Raw genomic sequence first — 14303 nt, forward strand, 5'->3', positions numbered from 1 at the left:
TCCGGAGGTCCACTCGGGGCTCCTGTCCGTCCCAGGGATCCCGAGGTCGGCCGGAGGCTCCAGACCCGCCTGGGGGTCCCAGAGTCGTCCTTGGGGCCTCAAGTCCGGCCGGGAGGGGACCAGCCCTAAGGGCCCCGGAATTTGCGTCGGCAGGTCTGTCCAGCCCTAGGGGATACCCGGCCACCGAGTTGCAGCCCGCCCAGCTCTGGGATCTTTAGAAAATTCCAGGTCCACCTGGTTCCAAGGGCGCTGCCCTCCCCGCCGGGCGTGGGATCAAGCGGTCCGGTGCCCCGGTGTCGGGTGGGTGCGTGGCGAGTACTAGTCGTCGCCTCGCTCCTTCCTCCCTGCCTCCTTCCTTCCTTGCTCGCAGTTCCCACGGAAAGGCTCCTGGAAAGCGTCTGCAGAAGGCGCCGCCGTCTGGTGTCAGGAGTTGTGGCGCCCCCGCGCCCCCGGGGCGGTGGGAGCCGGGCACCAGGACGGGCTGGCGGGTCCCTGAGACGCGCCTGCCTGAGAAGCGGCGGTGCCGGTTGTACGCTCCTGTGTGCAGCTCGGCCTCCCCGTGGACTCCCTGAAAAGAGCGGGGATCAGCTTAAAATCGCCTGGATTGTTCACTTAACCCACATTGGCCCCTGGTTCTCAGCTGTCACAGTCCTTCAAACCCAAGTTGCCCTTTTAAGGAAATAACGGGCTGGTTTTCTAGGTTATTTTGTTAAAATAAAATAAACGAAGGAGCAGTCGGAGAGCAGAATGGTAGAGAACGTCTCAAAGGGCGTGGGAAGCTACCCCAGGAACGGGTGCGGGACTTTGCTGGGAACCTGGGGCGGCGGAGGGCTCCTGGCCGGTCCCTCGCACACGCGCCTGAGTAGATGGGGTCGGGCGGTCGGTATCTTCTAGTTGCTGGTCCCTGGTGCCCAGCGATCCGCGGCGAGGGCTGCGAGGAGCCCAAGCCGAGGGACGTGGCTGCAGGCGTAGCCGGAGCATTAGCCAGAGCGGCTGCTGTGCGACGGGAGGGGCAGCAGGCTGTCCCTGACCCCACGTAGCCAGAGGACTGCGCAGGCGGGGCCCGAGCGCCAACTGGCGAGGGGTTTTGGCGGCTACTTCATTCCAAGCCGTGCCACGCGTCCCGACGGCCTTACTTTGAGGCTGAAGCCATGGGAGGCGGTGGTTCCAGAGCGCTGGAGTCCAGAAAGCAGTTCCGGGCCACTGGACACCGCTCCGGGGCCCCTGGGACGCCACCCTGCCGGGCGTGGTGGCTCACGTGCGGTCCCAGCGGCAGGGCGATGGCCCCGCCCCGTCTCAGGCCCCATCTCTGCCCGTTCCCGCGAAGAGCTGGGCGTGGATCCGGAATCCCGGCTGTCGCCTGGGAGGCATGGACAGCCAGGGGCAGTTCCGAGTGGGCAGCAGTGTGGTGTGAGCTGGTGGCTGATGACCCTCACCAGGCCTGCAGAAATTTCTAGAAGACTGAAGGTCCCTGAAAACACCTAAGCCAGGGTCCAGTAGCCGCCTTAGGGCGCGACACCATGTCCTCCTCGAGTCAGGTGTGAAAATGGACACTGGTGACCTTGGGGCTGGATGGACCATGCCTGATGCCCAGGGGTTGCACCCTGATCTCTGCAGGGCCATGTGCTGGGCCACCCGGGCAGTCTGTCCCCCAGAAGGCCAGGGGTCTGCATGTGAGGCTGCCCCTCTGCCCACTGCTGGGGCGGGACTCCTGGGTGGCAGGCACTGGGCAGCCCTGGACCCTCCTGAGTCTGAATCCACCGCGGAGGGTGGTCAGCTGCAATGGAGTGACTCAGGAGGGTCTTGAGGGACCGGGAAGTTCCAGCGGCAGCGCAGGGCTGTGGCCCCAGACACTGGGGGACCCCAGCATGGTGTCCATCCCTGTGACAACCTGAACACTCACTGCCCCTCTCTGGGGCCCTGCGGCTGCCGGGAGGCCCCAGGCGTGCCCTCCGTCCAGGGGCCCTGGGCACATGGAGGACCCTGCCCGCCCAGCCACGCAGCTCTGGCTTCCTGTCCTCTGAGGACGCAGCCCCTGGCTGAGGACAGTCGGGGTACACATCCCATCTGCAGTCTAGGTTTGGGCCCTTTGGGGACCATGTAGGGAGCCAGGCCATCGGGGGGACAGCACTGACCGGAGCGCAGGGGACGTGGGACCTAGGGGTGGACAGGAACGTGAGGATGGGGCTGGGGGGACATGGGGGGATCCTGCCATTTCCTGCGTGGCTGTTCTCCTTGGCGTCTTTGCCTCACGTCCCCGTGGGGTGGGACCTGGTCACAGGTAAAGGGGCAGCCAGGTCAAGACCCCTGACTTCCATCTCCCAGCTGGACGTGGGGTCCTCAGGAGCACAAAGGGGGCTGTGTGGAGTGGGGACCAGCAGTGCCTGCTCTGGCTGACCAGTGGGCCAGGCAGGGACCCGCAGGTGGCCTCCGCCCTCCTGGTTGCTCCCGGGGTGGACGGCCAGACCCCCCTGCCCTTGAGCACCTTGGCTCGGGTGCCGGGGGCAGGATTCCTGCTGTCCCCTAGGGGAATCCCAGGGGAGCCCCTCGCCCTCCGCAGAAGGCCTCTGGGGCACATCAGCAGATCTGAGGTCATGTCCATCCTGTGTGTGTCCCCAGCCTGTCTCTGGAGGGTCCTCTGGCTGAAACGCCCACTCTGAGAACGGCAGGAGTGGCCTCCAAGCTGCCCAGGTGTGGGCAGGTGCAGTGGCCCTGTCGCGGAGTGGCCCCCTGGGGCGGCCCGCGTCTGGAGACCACTGGCTGCGGCGCAGCGCTGTCCAGGCACCGCCGCCGAGCTTTCCGAAGCTCTTGGCAGGGGCCCCGACCCAGGCCACTCTGTCCCGGAGCTGCCGCTGAACAAACCCGGCAGTGGCTGAAAATCTTTAAATTTTTATTCAAAAATACAAACGTGACCGCGTGAAAGTGTCAGGCTGGCTGCACAGCAGGTCCAAGTCCTCTCCGCACGCCTCTGTGCCGCGACCGCACGAGAGCGGCGGCGGCCACAGGTGCTCTGGAATGTTCGCCAGCGACGCGCGGGGAAGGGCGCGCAGTGCGCAGGCGGCGTCCGGGGCGTGGCGGGGAGGGGCGCCCGACCCGCCGGGCAGCAGCGGGTCTGCGGGGCCGGGCGTCCCGCAGCCGAGCCTGGCCTGCGGCCCGGTGGCCTGGGGTTGGTGGACCAGCGTCGGTCCCTCGGGGTGGGGACGTGCGCCGTCGGCAACACCTTGACAAGTTCCGCGGAGAATAAATAAAAGTCGGCCATTCCATACAAACGCACGCGGGTTCAGGACAGCTCGGCGATCAACGGGACACGGCCGGCCGCGGGCCTCACAGCGGCCGCAGGTCCTCGTCCCCACACGCGAACTCGAACAGGTCGACGTCGCCCAGCGGGGTGGGCACCTCGAAGAAGGGCCTCTGGGCCAGCGGGGACCGCAGTGCGCTCAGCTTCTGGTCCACAGGGCTGAGCTCCTCCTCGTACCTGCAAGAGCAGCCGGTGAGCGGCGGGCGGGGTCGGCCGCCCTGGCTCAGCCAGGGTCGCTCTCCACCCTGCAGACGGCTCGGCGCGGGGCTGCAGACGGCCTGCTGCAGCCCGGGGACATCCACGCCGGCCTGCCCAGGGTGGCGGCGCCCCTGTGCGCAGGGCAGCAGCTGGTGGCCTTGGGAGCCCCTGTGCACAGGGCAGGAGCTGGTGGCCCCGGGCACCCCTGTGCGCAGGGCAGCAGCTGGTGGCCCCGGGCACCCCTGTGCGCAGGGCAGCAGCTGGTGGCCCCGGCCCCGCCCAGAGTGGCTGGGACTGGGCGCCCCTGTGCACGGGGCAGGAGCTGGTGGCTCCGGGCCCCGCCCAGGGTGGCTGGCTGGTGGCCCCGGCCCCGCCAAGCCTAAGGAGCCCCTTTCCTGCAGGCCACCGCCAGACCCCAAGTGCAGCCAGTCCTAAAACCGTTCTTCCCTGCGAGGCTGAGGAGAGGAGCCCCCGCCATAGCAAAGACCACAGTTAACCCGGGCACAGTCGGCTGAAGGTGGCCGGAGGTGCTGACCAGCACTTCCCAGCAAAGCTGCCCGCCGTGTGCACACACAGGGTCAGCGGGGGAGGGGTGGCAGGAGGCGGCAGACACACGGGTCATGTCTGCTGGCCAGCTCTTCTACAGAGCCAAGGGGCAGGGAAGTACTGGGAGCTGAGACCCATGAGGTCTGTGACCTGGGCAGGGACATCGGGACATGGGCAGAGATGGCCCAGGAAGCAGAGGGCCCACAGGGCTGGGCTGGGCGGGGGCGGGCCTGTGGCTGGACAGGGCAGGGTCTCAGGAGCCCTAGGCAGAGGAAGCAGGGTCCACACGGTCATTTGAGCCCACAGGGGCGCGAGACCCGCTGGCTCCTGGGTACCCAGCACTCAAGGCGCAGAGGGAACCCAAGCTTCCACCACGGGAACGGAGAGGGGGTCCGGGTAGCGGGAAGCAGGGGTCCCCAGGCAGGCTGCCCTGGGGGCTCCGGTAAGATCCACAAAGGCGCAGCTACACGGAGAACGTGGGGTCACCATGTCCTGCAGATATCAGGTGTGACCAGGGAGGTAGAAGCAACCACACGTGGGGGCGGCCAGGCTCCTGCAGGGCGGGCGCCTTGTGCAGTGCCTCTGGGGCCCAGCCAGGTGGCCTTAGGGACTCAGGGTCAGCCCCCGGATAGTCCAGAGGACAGCCAGGAGGACAGGGTGGTCTCCTGAGGGTGCTGAGGAAGGCCCTGGCCAGGCCGTGCGTCTGGGGACCGTGGGACCCGCCTCAGGCTGCAGGCAAGGTGGCCTCGACCAGCCCTGCCCAGAGAGCTCCCCTGCGCCCTCGGACTCGGGTGTGCGGGGCCCTGGGCCTCAGATGCCTGCAATGCAAGACTGACCAGGAGGCGTGACCCAGACCCGGGGGTGGAGATGCGGCCGCCCGGGGAAGACGCCATCTCCACTTCCGCTCGGCAGAGGCAACTGCCGGTCAGTGTGGCCGGGCGGTCCTCTGAGCTGCCGGCCCCGCCGCTCCAGCCCAGGGTCAGGACCCACGTGGGCTAAACGGAGACCAGTCCAGTGCCCGTGCGAAGGCGCAAGGCCGGGGCTCGCTGGGCCCACAGGGCCGCGCGCAGTGCCGGGTCCGCGGTGCTGGGGTCCGCGCTGCGCCGGCGCTCCAGGCGCGCTGACCAGGGACCCGCGCGGGGCTCTGCGCCTCGGGCCGCGCTCACCCGTCGTCCCAGGGCTCGCCCGCCGCCTCCTCCGCCACCAGGACGTCGTACTCCTCCGCCGCGTACCTCTCCCAGTCGGACAGCTCAGGGCCCTCGCTCTCGCTCTCCTGCCGGAAGCGAGCGAAAGGACGCGTGTTCGGAGGCCCGGGGGCCGCAGCGGACGGCAGGGAAGGCCGGGCAGTGCAGGGCCGCAGGGGCGCCGGCCCGGGCGGCTCGCTCACCCTCAGGAGGGAGGCCTGCTCCTTCTGCTCGCGGTCCAGGTACTTCTCCACGTTGAAGAAGGTGTCGAAGAAGACGTCGGCGAGCCGGCACCGCTTGAGGTCGCGCAGCGTGATCTTCCCTGCGGAGGAAGGGCGTTGGGTTCCGCCAGGGCACTGGCCAGGGCCCAGCGCACTGCCACGCCCACGCCCCTCCCACGGGGGCCTGAGGACACACCGTCCGGCCTGCTGGGCCCTGAGGCCCTGGGTGGACTGCGCAGTCCGGCAGCAGTGAGTGCCGCAGGGGACACGGCAGCCGCCAGCGACATCCCAGCCCAAGACCAGGTCTGAGCTGTCCAGGACCCTGGTGGCCTGGCCAAGGAAGGTGGAGGCAGCGAGTACCCCAGCACATCAGAGGAAGGGGACAGTAGCCGCCTGCCCTCATCAGACCTGGTCCCCTCCAGGATAAATCAGGTGGCAGTATGGGGAGGGTCCCTCCCGTCTCTAGGGCGCAGGGAGGCCCCTCCATCTCTAGGGCGCAGGGAGGCCCCTCCCCTCTCTAGGGCGCAGGGAGGCCCCTCCTCTCTCTAGGGCGCAGGGAGGCCCCTCCTCTCTCTAGGGCGCAGGGAGGCCCCTCCCCTCTCTAGGGCGCAGGGAGGCCCCCTCCTCTCTCTAGGGCGCAGGGAGGCCCCTCCTCTCTCTAGGGCGCAGGGAGGCCCCCCCCCTCTCTAGGGCGCAGGGAGGCCCCTCCTCTCTCTAGGGCGCAGGGAGGCCCCTTCCCCTCTAGGGCGCAGGGAGGCCCCTCCCGTCTCTAGGGCGCAGGGAGGCCCCTCCCGTCTCTAGGGCGCAGGGAGGCCCCTCCTCTCTAGGGCGCAGGGAGGCCCCTCCCCTCTAGGGCGCAGGGAGGCCCCTCCTCTCTCTAGGGCGCAGGGAGGCCCCTCCTCTCTCTAGGGCGCAGGGAGGCCCCTCCTCTCTCTAGGGCGCAGGGAGGCCCCTCCTCTCTCTAGGGCGCAGGGAGGTCCCTCCCGTCTCTAGGGCGCAGGGAGGCCCCTCCCCTCTCTAGGGCGCAGGGAGGCCCCTCCCCTCTCTAGGGCGCAGGGAGGCCCCTCCCCCCAAAAGCTTGGGTTGGGTTCAGTCTTCCTGTCTGGTGACCTCAGAGATTGGGGCAAGGACAATACTGGGCAGGTGGGGACAACACAGCTGGGCAGGACAGGCCCTGTGTCCACACTGCTCATTGTGGACCCTGCACTCCAGTGCCCAGTCCCTCTGTATGGCACCTCCTGCCCCAGGGCCTCCTCCAGAGCGGCGCTGGGGACACCCTCACGTGAGCACCTGGCCTCAGGTCCTCCAGCAGGGACCTCCCATGGCCCTTGTTGCGTCCACTCGTGTTGTAGACGGTGCCTCGTGCTGGGACCTGAACGATGGGCAGCCCCACCCGGGGATGTCCACTGGCTGCCCTCCCTGCTGTCCCTCCCCTGCTGTCTGCTCACGACCCTCTCCGTCGTCCCCACACTGCCTCTCACCCTCGCTCTGGGGCTTGACCAGGTCCAGCATCTGACAGAGGCAGTCCTCGAAGGGCAAGGCCTCGATGGCCATGCTGTCCAGCCGGCGGCACTGCTCCTCGTAGAAGTACTCCAGCTCGAACATGGACAGCGCCCCGTCCCCGTCCAGGTCCATGCAGCGGAACCAGTACTCGATGCTAGCGTCAGGGGCCTGTCAGCCGGCCCGCAGGGGCCAGGGACATGTCCACCCTGGCCCAACCTGGGCCCAGCCAGACCCAGTCTGACCTGTTCAGGGCCCACCCACCCCGGCCTCAGCGGACCAGGCCAGGGACACGCCCACCCGGCCTCAGCGGACCAGGCCAGGGACGCGCCCACCCGGCCTCAGTGGACCAGGCCAGGGACGCGCCCATCCGGCCTCAGCGGACCAGGCCAGGGACGCGCCCACCCCGTTCAGGCCGACCCGCAGGACACGCCCACCCTGCTTCAGGCTGACCCGTCAGGACAGGGACACGCCCACCCGGGTTCTGGCTGACCCGCAGGACACGCCCACCCGGGTTCAGGCTGACCCGTCAGGACAGGGACACGCCCACCCAGGTTCTGGCTGACCTGCAGGACACGCCCACCCGGGTTCTGGCTGACCGGCCGGGACAGGGACACGCCCACCCTGGTTCTGGCTGACCCACAGGACACGCCCACCCGGGTTCAGGCTGACCCGCCAGGACAGGGACACGCCCACCCCGTTCAGGCCCAAGGCAGGGAAGGGCGCCGGGGGAGGCCTCCGCACGCCGGGGGACAGCCCTACCTGGTGGGGGTCTTCTTGTCCTCCTCGGAGATCAGAAACCAGACGAAGTCGGCGTAGCTGATCTTCCCTTCCTTCTGGACTTTCCTGCCCCTGCGTCCGGGAGGGAACCGCGGGGAGACACTTGCACGGGCGCGAGGGGCAGCGTCCCTCAGGCCCGCGGCAAGGTGGCCGCAGGCCTCCTCCCTGCCGTGCACCAGCGCGACTGCCGGGCTCACGGGGCAGCAGCGGGGGCTGCCTCCCGCAGGGCCGAGACGCCCAGTGCCAGGTGCGGACCGCCCACGGGGCCTGAGCCGGCCCTCAGCCAGGACCCTCGCCAGCCTAGGGCCGGGCTCGCCAGGTCCCTCTGAGGACCCCTCCCCACAGGCAGTTCCCCCTTCTCTGACGGTCAGACAGCGTCCGCTCCCCACTGGACATCAGGAGGGGAAGAGACAGACCTGAACCCTCCCCTGGCGGTCCGGCACTCGGGAGGACACGCAGCTGCCGGGCCACCTACCGTGTCACGGCTCCGGAGAATATCCTGTCGATCATCTTGGCGGAAATGGCTGCAAGGGAAGGGTGGGCGTGAGCGGCGCTGCGGGTCTCGGGCATCGGGGGTGCAGCGCAGGCCAGACCCGCGCGGCGCAGTGCCCTGTGTCTCCCAGCTGACCTGGGAGCGCACCCCGCCACCGCCACCGAGAAGGGCCAGGGCCAGGCAGGCTCGTGACACGGGACCGCACGTGCCCATCAAACCCCCTCGCTGGTAACGGGACGAACCCCGGCAGAGAAAACAGCAGCCACTGCAGCAGCCGGAAGCGGCCGGGCTGCCACGGAGGCCAGGCGCTGGGCCAGCAGGACACGCCTGGGCCAAGGGGTCAGGTGACCCACGCGGCACAGGGCCCACCTGGTGCACAGGTGTCCTTGGGGGCAAGCGGTGACACCTGGGTGAGCACTGACCCCTGGGTGAGTGGACCTCTGTGTGAGTGGACCCTTGGGTAAGTGGACCCCTGAGCGAGCGGTGACCCCTGGGTGAGCACTGACCCTTGGGCGAGTGGACCCTGGGCGAGCACTGACCCCTAGGCGAGTGGACCCTGGGTGAGCACTGACCCCTGGGCGAGTGGACCCTGGGCGAGCACTGACCCCTGGGTGAGCACTGACCCCTGGGCGAGCACTGACCCCTGGGCGAGAGCTCCTACACGGAACTCTGCCCTACGTGAACAAGGCCCTGAGAGAGGACAGGACGCCAGGAGCAAGCAGGCAGGGACAGGAGGACATGGGGCCACGCAGTGCCTGTGGTGAGCACAGCTCCCTGTCCCCACGTCCCTGGGGCCAGGCTCACCGTGGTCGTTGTGCCGGGCCAGGTCCTGCGCGTCGATGAGCAGGTCATGGTCTGTGTCCAGCTCCCAGAACTTGCAGTAGATGACGTAGAAGTGCTCGTAGGAGAAGTACTCCGTCAGCTGGTTGATGTCCGCCTCCTCCTCCAGCAGGGCCACGTTCTGCAAAGGACCCAGGAAGCAGCTGAGCACAGGAGGGAGGAGCCTCCTGAAGATGGGGAGTAGGTGGGAGGAGCCTCCTGAAAATGGGGAGTGGGTGGGAGGAGCCTCCTGAAGATGGAGCAGTGGGTGGGCGGAGCCTCCTGAAGATGGGGAGTGGGTGGGAGGAGCCTCCTGAAGATGGAGCAGTGGGTGGGCGGAGCCTCTTCCCAGTCAGCCTGGGGAGCCTCTTGTACCTTGGGTGAAGGGCTCTGCTCTGGTCAGGTGTGGCTGCGGGAAGGGGCAGCTCCAGGGACGAGAGCCTCCCCAGGGGTGACTGCAGGGAGGAGAGCTGGAGGCGGCCAGGGCCCAGGCAGGCACACCCGTCAGGACAGAGTGGCCACGGCCAGCATTGTGGAACAGCAAGGTGAGCTCCCTAGCATGGTGCTAGAGGCTTGGCGCCCCCTGGTGGGACTTGGTGGCCGGAGGGTCCTCAGTGTGTGTGGGGGAGGCGGCGCATGCAGGTCCTCCAGCAGGCGGAAGGAGCCCACCTGCAGGAAGGTGCTCCTCCGGAGCTCCGTGCAGGTGATCCTCCCGGTCCAGGACCTGTTGACGGTGTAGAATATCCTCTGGATGACCTGCAGGAGGAGGACCCTCAGCGCAGCACACGCGGGTCAGGAGCGACCTGCACAGGGCCCCAGTCACCAGCAGAGGGCGCCCGCCGCCCACGAGTCAGGCGGGGACTTTGGAAACCACAACAGAGAGACTGCCGAGGCCACAGCTGCACAGGGACAGAGCCTGCTGTCCTCGGGCTGCCCTAGAGGGCACAGGGACAGAGGACAGCCAGGGCCACAGCTGGATGGGGATGGAGCCCTGCCCGAGCTGCAGGGAGGGCCTGGGGAGGGCTGGCCAGGGCAGGGCTGGCCAGGGCTGGGACTAAGCTGCTCATGGCCAGGACAGGTGAGCCGGGGGCCAGGACAGGGATGACAGAAGTCCAAGGACGATGTCAGGTGAGCCTCGGTTTAAAATCTGTGCAGAGATGTCCACAAACGCAGTCCAGCACGGTGAGGAGAAGGACTCGGTGGGGCAGTGGCCTCCCCTCCCCTGGTACAGCCAGGCTGGACCTGCACGTGGGCTCAGCCTGGTCCCAGGACAGGACTGCCCCACCTGCCCCCATCCCAGGAGGCCTCATGGTCCACTCCTACCATGGAGTGGGCGTCTCTTGACCCCCAGGCCTCAGCACCGGCAAGGCAGCCTGCCTGGCAACTCCACTCGGACAGGTCAAACCCACCAGTCCCAAGAGCGGGCAGCGGGGGCAGCAGGGCCCACCAAACGCAAAGAGGGCCAGGACCCAAGAGCCTCCACTCTGCCTGTCAGGAGGTCCACACTGCCCACCCACGACCCAGGGACAGCCCCGTCCCCGTCCCCGCCACCCACGACCCAGGGACAGCCCCGTCCCCACCACCCACGACCCAGGGACAAACCCGTCCCCGTCCCCGCCACCCATGACCCAGGAAGACCTGTCCCCACCACCCACGACCCAGGGACAAACCCGTCCCTACCACCCATGTCGGTGGGCAGACCTGTCCCCACCACCCACGACCCAGGAAGACCTGTCCCCGCCACCCATGACCCAGGAAGACCTGTCCCCGCCACCCACGACCCAGGGACAGCCCCGTCCCTACTACCCCTGCCCCAGGGCAGACCCGTGCCCGCCACCCACGACCCAGGGCAGTCCTCCTGAGCACGTCCCTGAGCCGCCAGGACACGCGCGCTCGGCACAACCCAGAAGCCTGTGTCCGCTCCGCGTTCCAGGTGCCCCAGCTGTGGGCAGGCCTGGGGCCCAGCGTCATCAGGCCAGCGTGCTGTCCCTCGAGAACCTCGGTGGGCTGGCGCTTGGCCATTTGCTAGCTGCGGGGCTGCGGGGCTGCGGCCGGGCAGCGGAGGCCTGCGGGCCTGCACGTGGCGGGGCGCGGGTACTCACGGTGGTGATGTAGCGGGAGTGGAACTCGGACGCCTCCTTCAGGAAGGACAGGCCAGGGTGCGTGTTCACCACGTCCTGCACGCAGAGGGCCGCCCGGTGGGGCGTGCGGTCACCATGCCACAGACACGGCCGAGCCACGCGGCGGCCGCGGCAGAGGCTGCAGGTACGGCCACACACCACCTCCCACCATGACCAGATCCACGGGCCCCTCGCAGCCTGTGACCCCGTCCAGCCGCTCCCCACAGGGCCGCTTGTTGTGTCCCAGGAATAGCCCCTGCCCATGCGTCTCTGCGGCCCGCCAGGAGGCGAGAACAGCCGGGCAGCCACGTCCAGGGAGCTAGCCTGGCATGGGAAAGGGCCTCTGCCACCGGGAGGAGCCCAGGAGAGCAGCGGCTGCCTCCGGCCCTGACCCCCAGGCCCCAGTGCGCAGTCAACACCCACGCCGAAGGCACTGCTGCTGGTGGGCTTCTGGGGTCAGCCGGGGGCGGGGCCAGGCCTGCGTGCGAGGAGCCCCAGGGGAGGGGCAGCCTGGGGGCGGGGCCCGGGCCTGCGTGGGAGGAGCCCCAGGGGAGGGGCAGCCTGGGGGCGGGGCCCAGGCCTGCGTGGGAGGAGCCCCAGGGGAGGGGCAGCCTGGGGGCGGGGCCCGGGTCTGCATGGGAGGAGCCCCAGGGGAGTGGCAGCCGGGGGCGGGGCCCGGGCCTGTGTGGGAGGAGCCCCAGGGGAGGGGCAGCCTGGGGGCGGGGCCCGGGCCTGCGTGGGAGGAGCCCCAGGGGAGGGGCAGCCTGGGGGCGGGGCCTGGGCCTTCCCTGCCATGGACACCCTGCACCCACAGCAGAGCTCACCTGCAGGAAGGGGACGAAGTCCTCCTGCACCAGGTAGTTGCAGCCAGGGCTCATGAGCAGGTGGACGAACTTGGCGGCATCGTCGTGGCAGTTCTGGAGGACCCTGGGGATGAGAGTTCTGAGCCCCCTGCTGGCCAGACGCAGGGGTGGACAGATAGCTACAGATGAGGACCAGACTGGGGGATGAGAGGTCTGAGCCCCTGCTGGCCAGACGCAGGGTTGGACGGGCAGTGTACAGATGAGGACCCTGGGGGTGGACGGGAGGCCATGAGGGATGCATGTCGGTGGGTGGCCCAGCCCCGGGGGTGGCTCATGGGGACGAGGACCCAGGGACCCTGCCCCTCGTGCGCCCTCGCCTGGTCAGGACTCACTTCCTCCACATGGCCACGAACTTGTGGACAGACACAGAGCCTGTGCGCTCTCCACCGGCTCCATAGAAGAGTGGCCCCTTCCAGTACAGCGGGCAGCCACAGGCCTGAGGGACAGGACAGAAGGGAGTGGTCAGTGGGCCCTGGACACACAGCACACACTGAGCGGAGAGGGAGAGTGCCGCTGCAGACCACGCGACCCTCGTGCCTCAGCAGGCGTGAGACCTGCTCTTGCTCCGGCCTGGGTGTTGGCCATCCTGGGCGGGAGGAGAGCAGCTGGCTCCAGTGCTGGGTGCACAGTAGCCCTCAGCAGACAGCACTCAGCATCCCTGGCAGGAGCCTGGCCAGGCCAAGGCCCAGAGGCCCAGCAGCACGAAGAGAAGATCCCGACCCTGCGGCCAACGTCCCCAATCCAAGGACGCCAGAAACCCCGCACTTCAAACCTGGGAGCACAGACAGGGCCAGCACAGCAGGGACGGCCAGCACACGGGGAGGAGGGTCAGGTTCCAGTCCCACCTGGCAGCCGCAGCAGGGCATCAGGGCAGACCAGAGCAGGGCACCCGGAGCGGACCGAACACAGCCAACAGCACTGGAGGCTTCAACCCAGCAAAGCCCTGCGCGCTTCAAAGACAAACAACCCAAGTGACCGAGGCACCAGCCACGCGGCCACAGAGCCCACACACCCTGGCCGGTGCTGTCCAGGAGGGGAGCAGGGCAGGCATGGCTGACACCTCTTGCCAAAAGCAACCCGTGCACAGAAGCTGTCTCCACCACTAGAAATGCCACCCAGGGAGGCCACCAGGCACGGAGGAGGAGCCCACAGGCCCGGGAGGCCCCAGGGGGAGTCCCGCCAGGCACTGAGGAGGAGATTCCACGGCCTCCTCCAGAGGTTACGAGAACAGCGAGACCCGAGTGGGCGACTGTCAAGGTTCCACACAGACAATGGACCAGGAACCCAGAAGGTGGGGAACACTGTCATCCTAGGAAAGGGTGCTGAGGTTTGGAGGAGTGTCCCCAAGTTCCTGTGCTGGGTCCTCACCAGGAGCTGGTGGGGGAGGTGGGGCTCTGGGAGGGGCTGAGCTCACGGGTGCAGCCCAGGAAGAGGACCAGGGTCCTTCTACAGAGACCAGAGAGCCCCCTGCCCGTCCACCCTGTGAGGACCAGGAGCAGCGCCATCTGTGAGCAGGAAGCAGCCTCAGCAGCCCCGAGTCTGCCCCGCCTGGACCTGGGCTGCAGCCTGCGGAGCTGAGAGCAGTCAGGTCTGGGGTCCATCAGCCCCGGGCTGGGGGTCTGGTCACAGCAGCCCAGGAGACTCACACAGGGATGCACCAGCCCTCTGAGCAGGGCAGGGACCTGAGTGTGTGTCCCCAGGTTCCTGTGCTGAGTCCTCACCAGGTGCTGGTGTGGGAGGTGGGGCTCTAGGAGGGGCTGAGCTCACGGGTGCAGCCCAGGAAGGGGACCAGGGTCTGACTGGGATGGGAGGCTGCTGCCCTGTGTCCGTGAGGAGCGAGCGGAAGCTCCGAGCACCGAGGCCATGCGGGGGGCAGCGCGGTCTTCAGCAGGGCTGCTGGGCCAAGGAGGACATCCAGACAACCTGCACGGCACCCGCCATGGGCAGCGAGCCGCCAGAAGTGACACGGCGGGGACGGTCGCTCCTCTGCAGTGCTGGGCGCAGTCCGCCACGGAGCTGCTCATCAGAGACAGGACCGGACGCGGCCTGCTGTGCACTTAGCAGCCAACAGCCCCAGGACGCAGCCGCTGCCCAGCACCCCATGAGCAGCACCCCTCGAGACCCCTGCAAGACGGAGCCCCAGGAGCAGACAGCACGCCATCCAAACACGGCCCCCGGGGAGGTGCCAAGCCGGCCTCCCAGCCTCAGCCCAGAGACCTACAGCAGCGAGGCCACCCAGGGCGTCCTGCCTAGGAAGTTCTCCAACACAGAGCCCTCTAAA

General features: G+C 68.5%; 2 protein-coding genes across 3 annotated transcripts in view; both read right to left on the reverse strand.

Moving 5' to 3' along the window:
* Positions 1-58: 58 nt before the first annotated feature.
* Positions 59-1203, reverse strand: LOC124975680 (uncharacterized). The gene is made up of 2 exons (XM_047538275.1): positions 816-1203; positions 59-568 (listed from the first exon to the last, which is right to left on the reverse strand). Exons 1-2 carry the CDS (start codon positions 979-981, stop codon positions 126-128), a joined length of 609 nt encoding a protein of 202 aa, XP_047394231.1. The 5' UTR covers positions 982-1203; the 3' UTR covers positions 59-125.
* Positions 1204-2873: 1670 nt separating this feature from the next.
* Ppp2r3b (protein phosphatase 2 regulatory subunit B''beta) overlaps positions 2874-14303 on the reverse strand; it is a 38302-nt gene continuing 26872 nt past the window's right edge. For both annotated transcript variants that reach the window (XM_047538276.1, XM_047538277.1), the window contains exons 3-13: positions 12355-12458; positions 11984-12086; positions 11142-11216; positions 9709-9795; positions 9025-9181; positions 8203-8251; positions 7710-7799; positions 6929-7104; positions 5430-5548; positions 5209-5315; positions 2874-3475 (exon numbers count right to left, since the gene is read on the reverse strand). In XM_047538276.1, the coding sequence (XP_047394232.1) occupies positions 3325-3475; positions 5209-5315; positions 5430-5548; positions 6929-7104; positions 7710-7799; positions 8203-8251; positions 9025-9181; positions 9709-9795; positions 11142-11216; positions 11984-12086; positions 12355-12458 (1218 nt within the window). In that variant the 3' untranslated portion in view covers positions 2874-3324. The remainder of the gene's footprint in view (positions 3476-5208; positions 5316-5429; positions 5549-6928; positions 7105-7709; positions 7800-8202; positions 8252-9024; positions 9182-9708; positions 9796-11141; positions 11217-11983; positions 12087-12354; positions 12459-14303) is intronic.

This window comes from Sciurus carolinensis, unplaced genomic scaffold (assembly GCF_902686445.1).
Source record: "Sciurus carolinensis unplaced genomic scaffold, mSciCar1.2, whole genome shotgun sequence".
In the NCBI taxonomy this organism is placed as follows: domain Eukaryota; kingdom Metazoa; phylum Chordata; class Mammalia; order Rodentia; family Sciuridae; genus Sciurus; species Sciurus carolinensis.

Bases quoted from the DNA above. Each gene is read 5' to 3' on its own strand.
- LOC124975680 (XM_047538275.1), bottom strand. From the start codon at position 981: ATGCTCCGGCTACGCCTGCAGCCACGTCCCTCGGCTTGGGCTCCTCGC. The intron at 569-815 runs GTTCCCAGCAAA...CGCTCTTTTCAG, and splicing joins GGAGCCCTCCGCCGCCCCAG to GGAGTCCACGGGGAGGCCGA.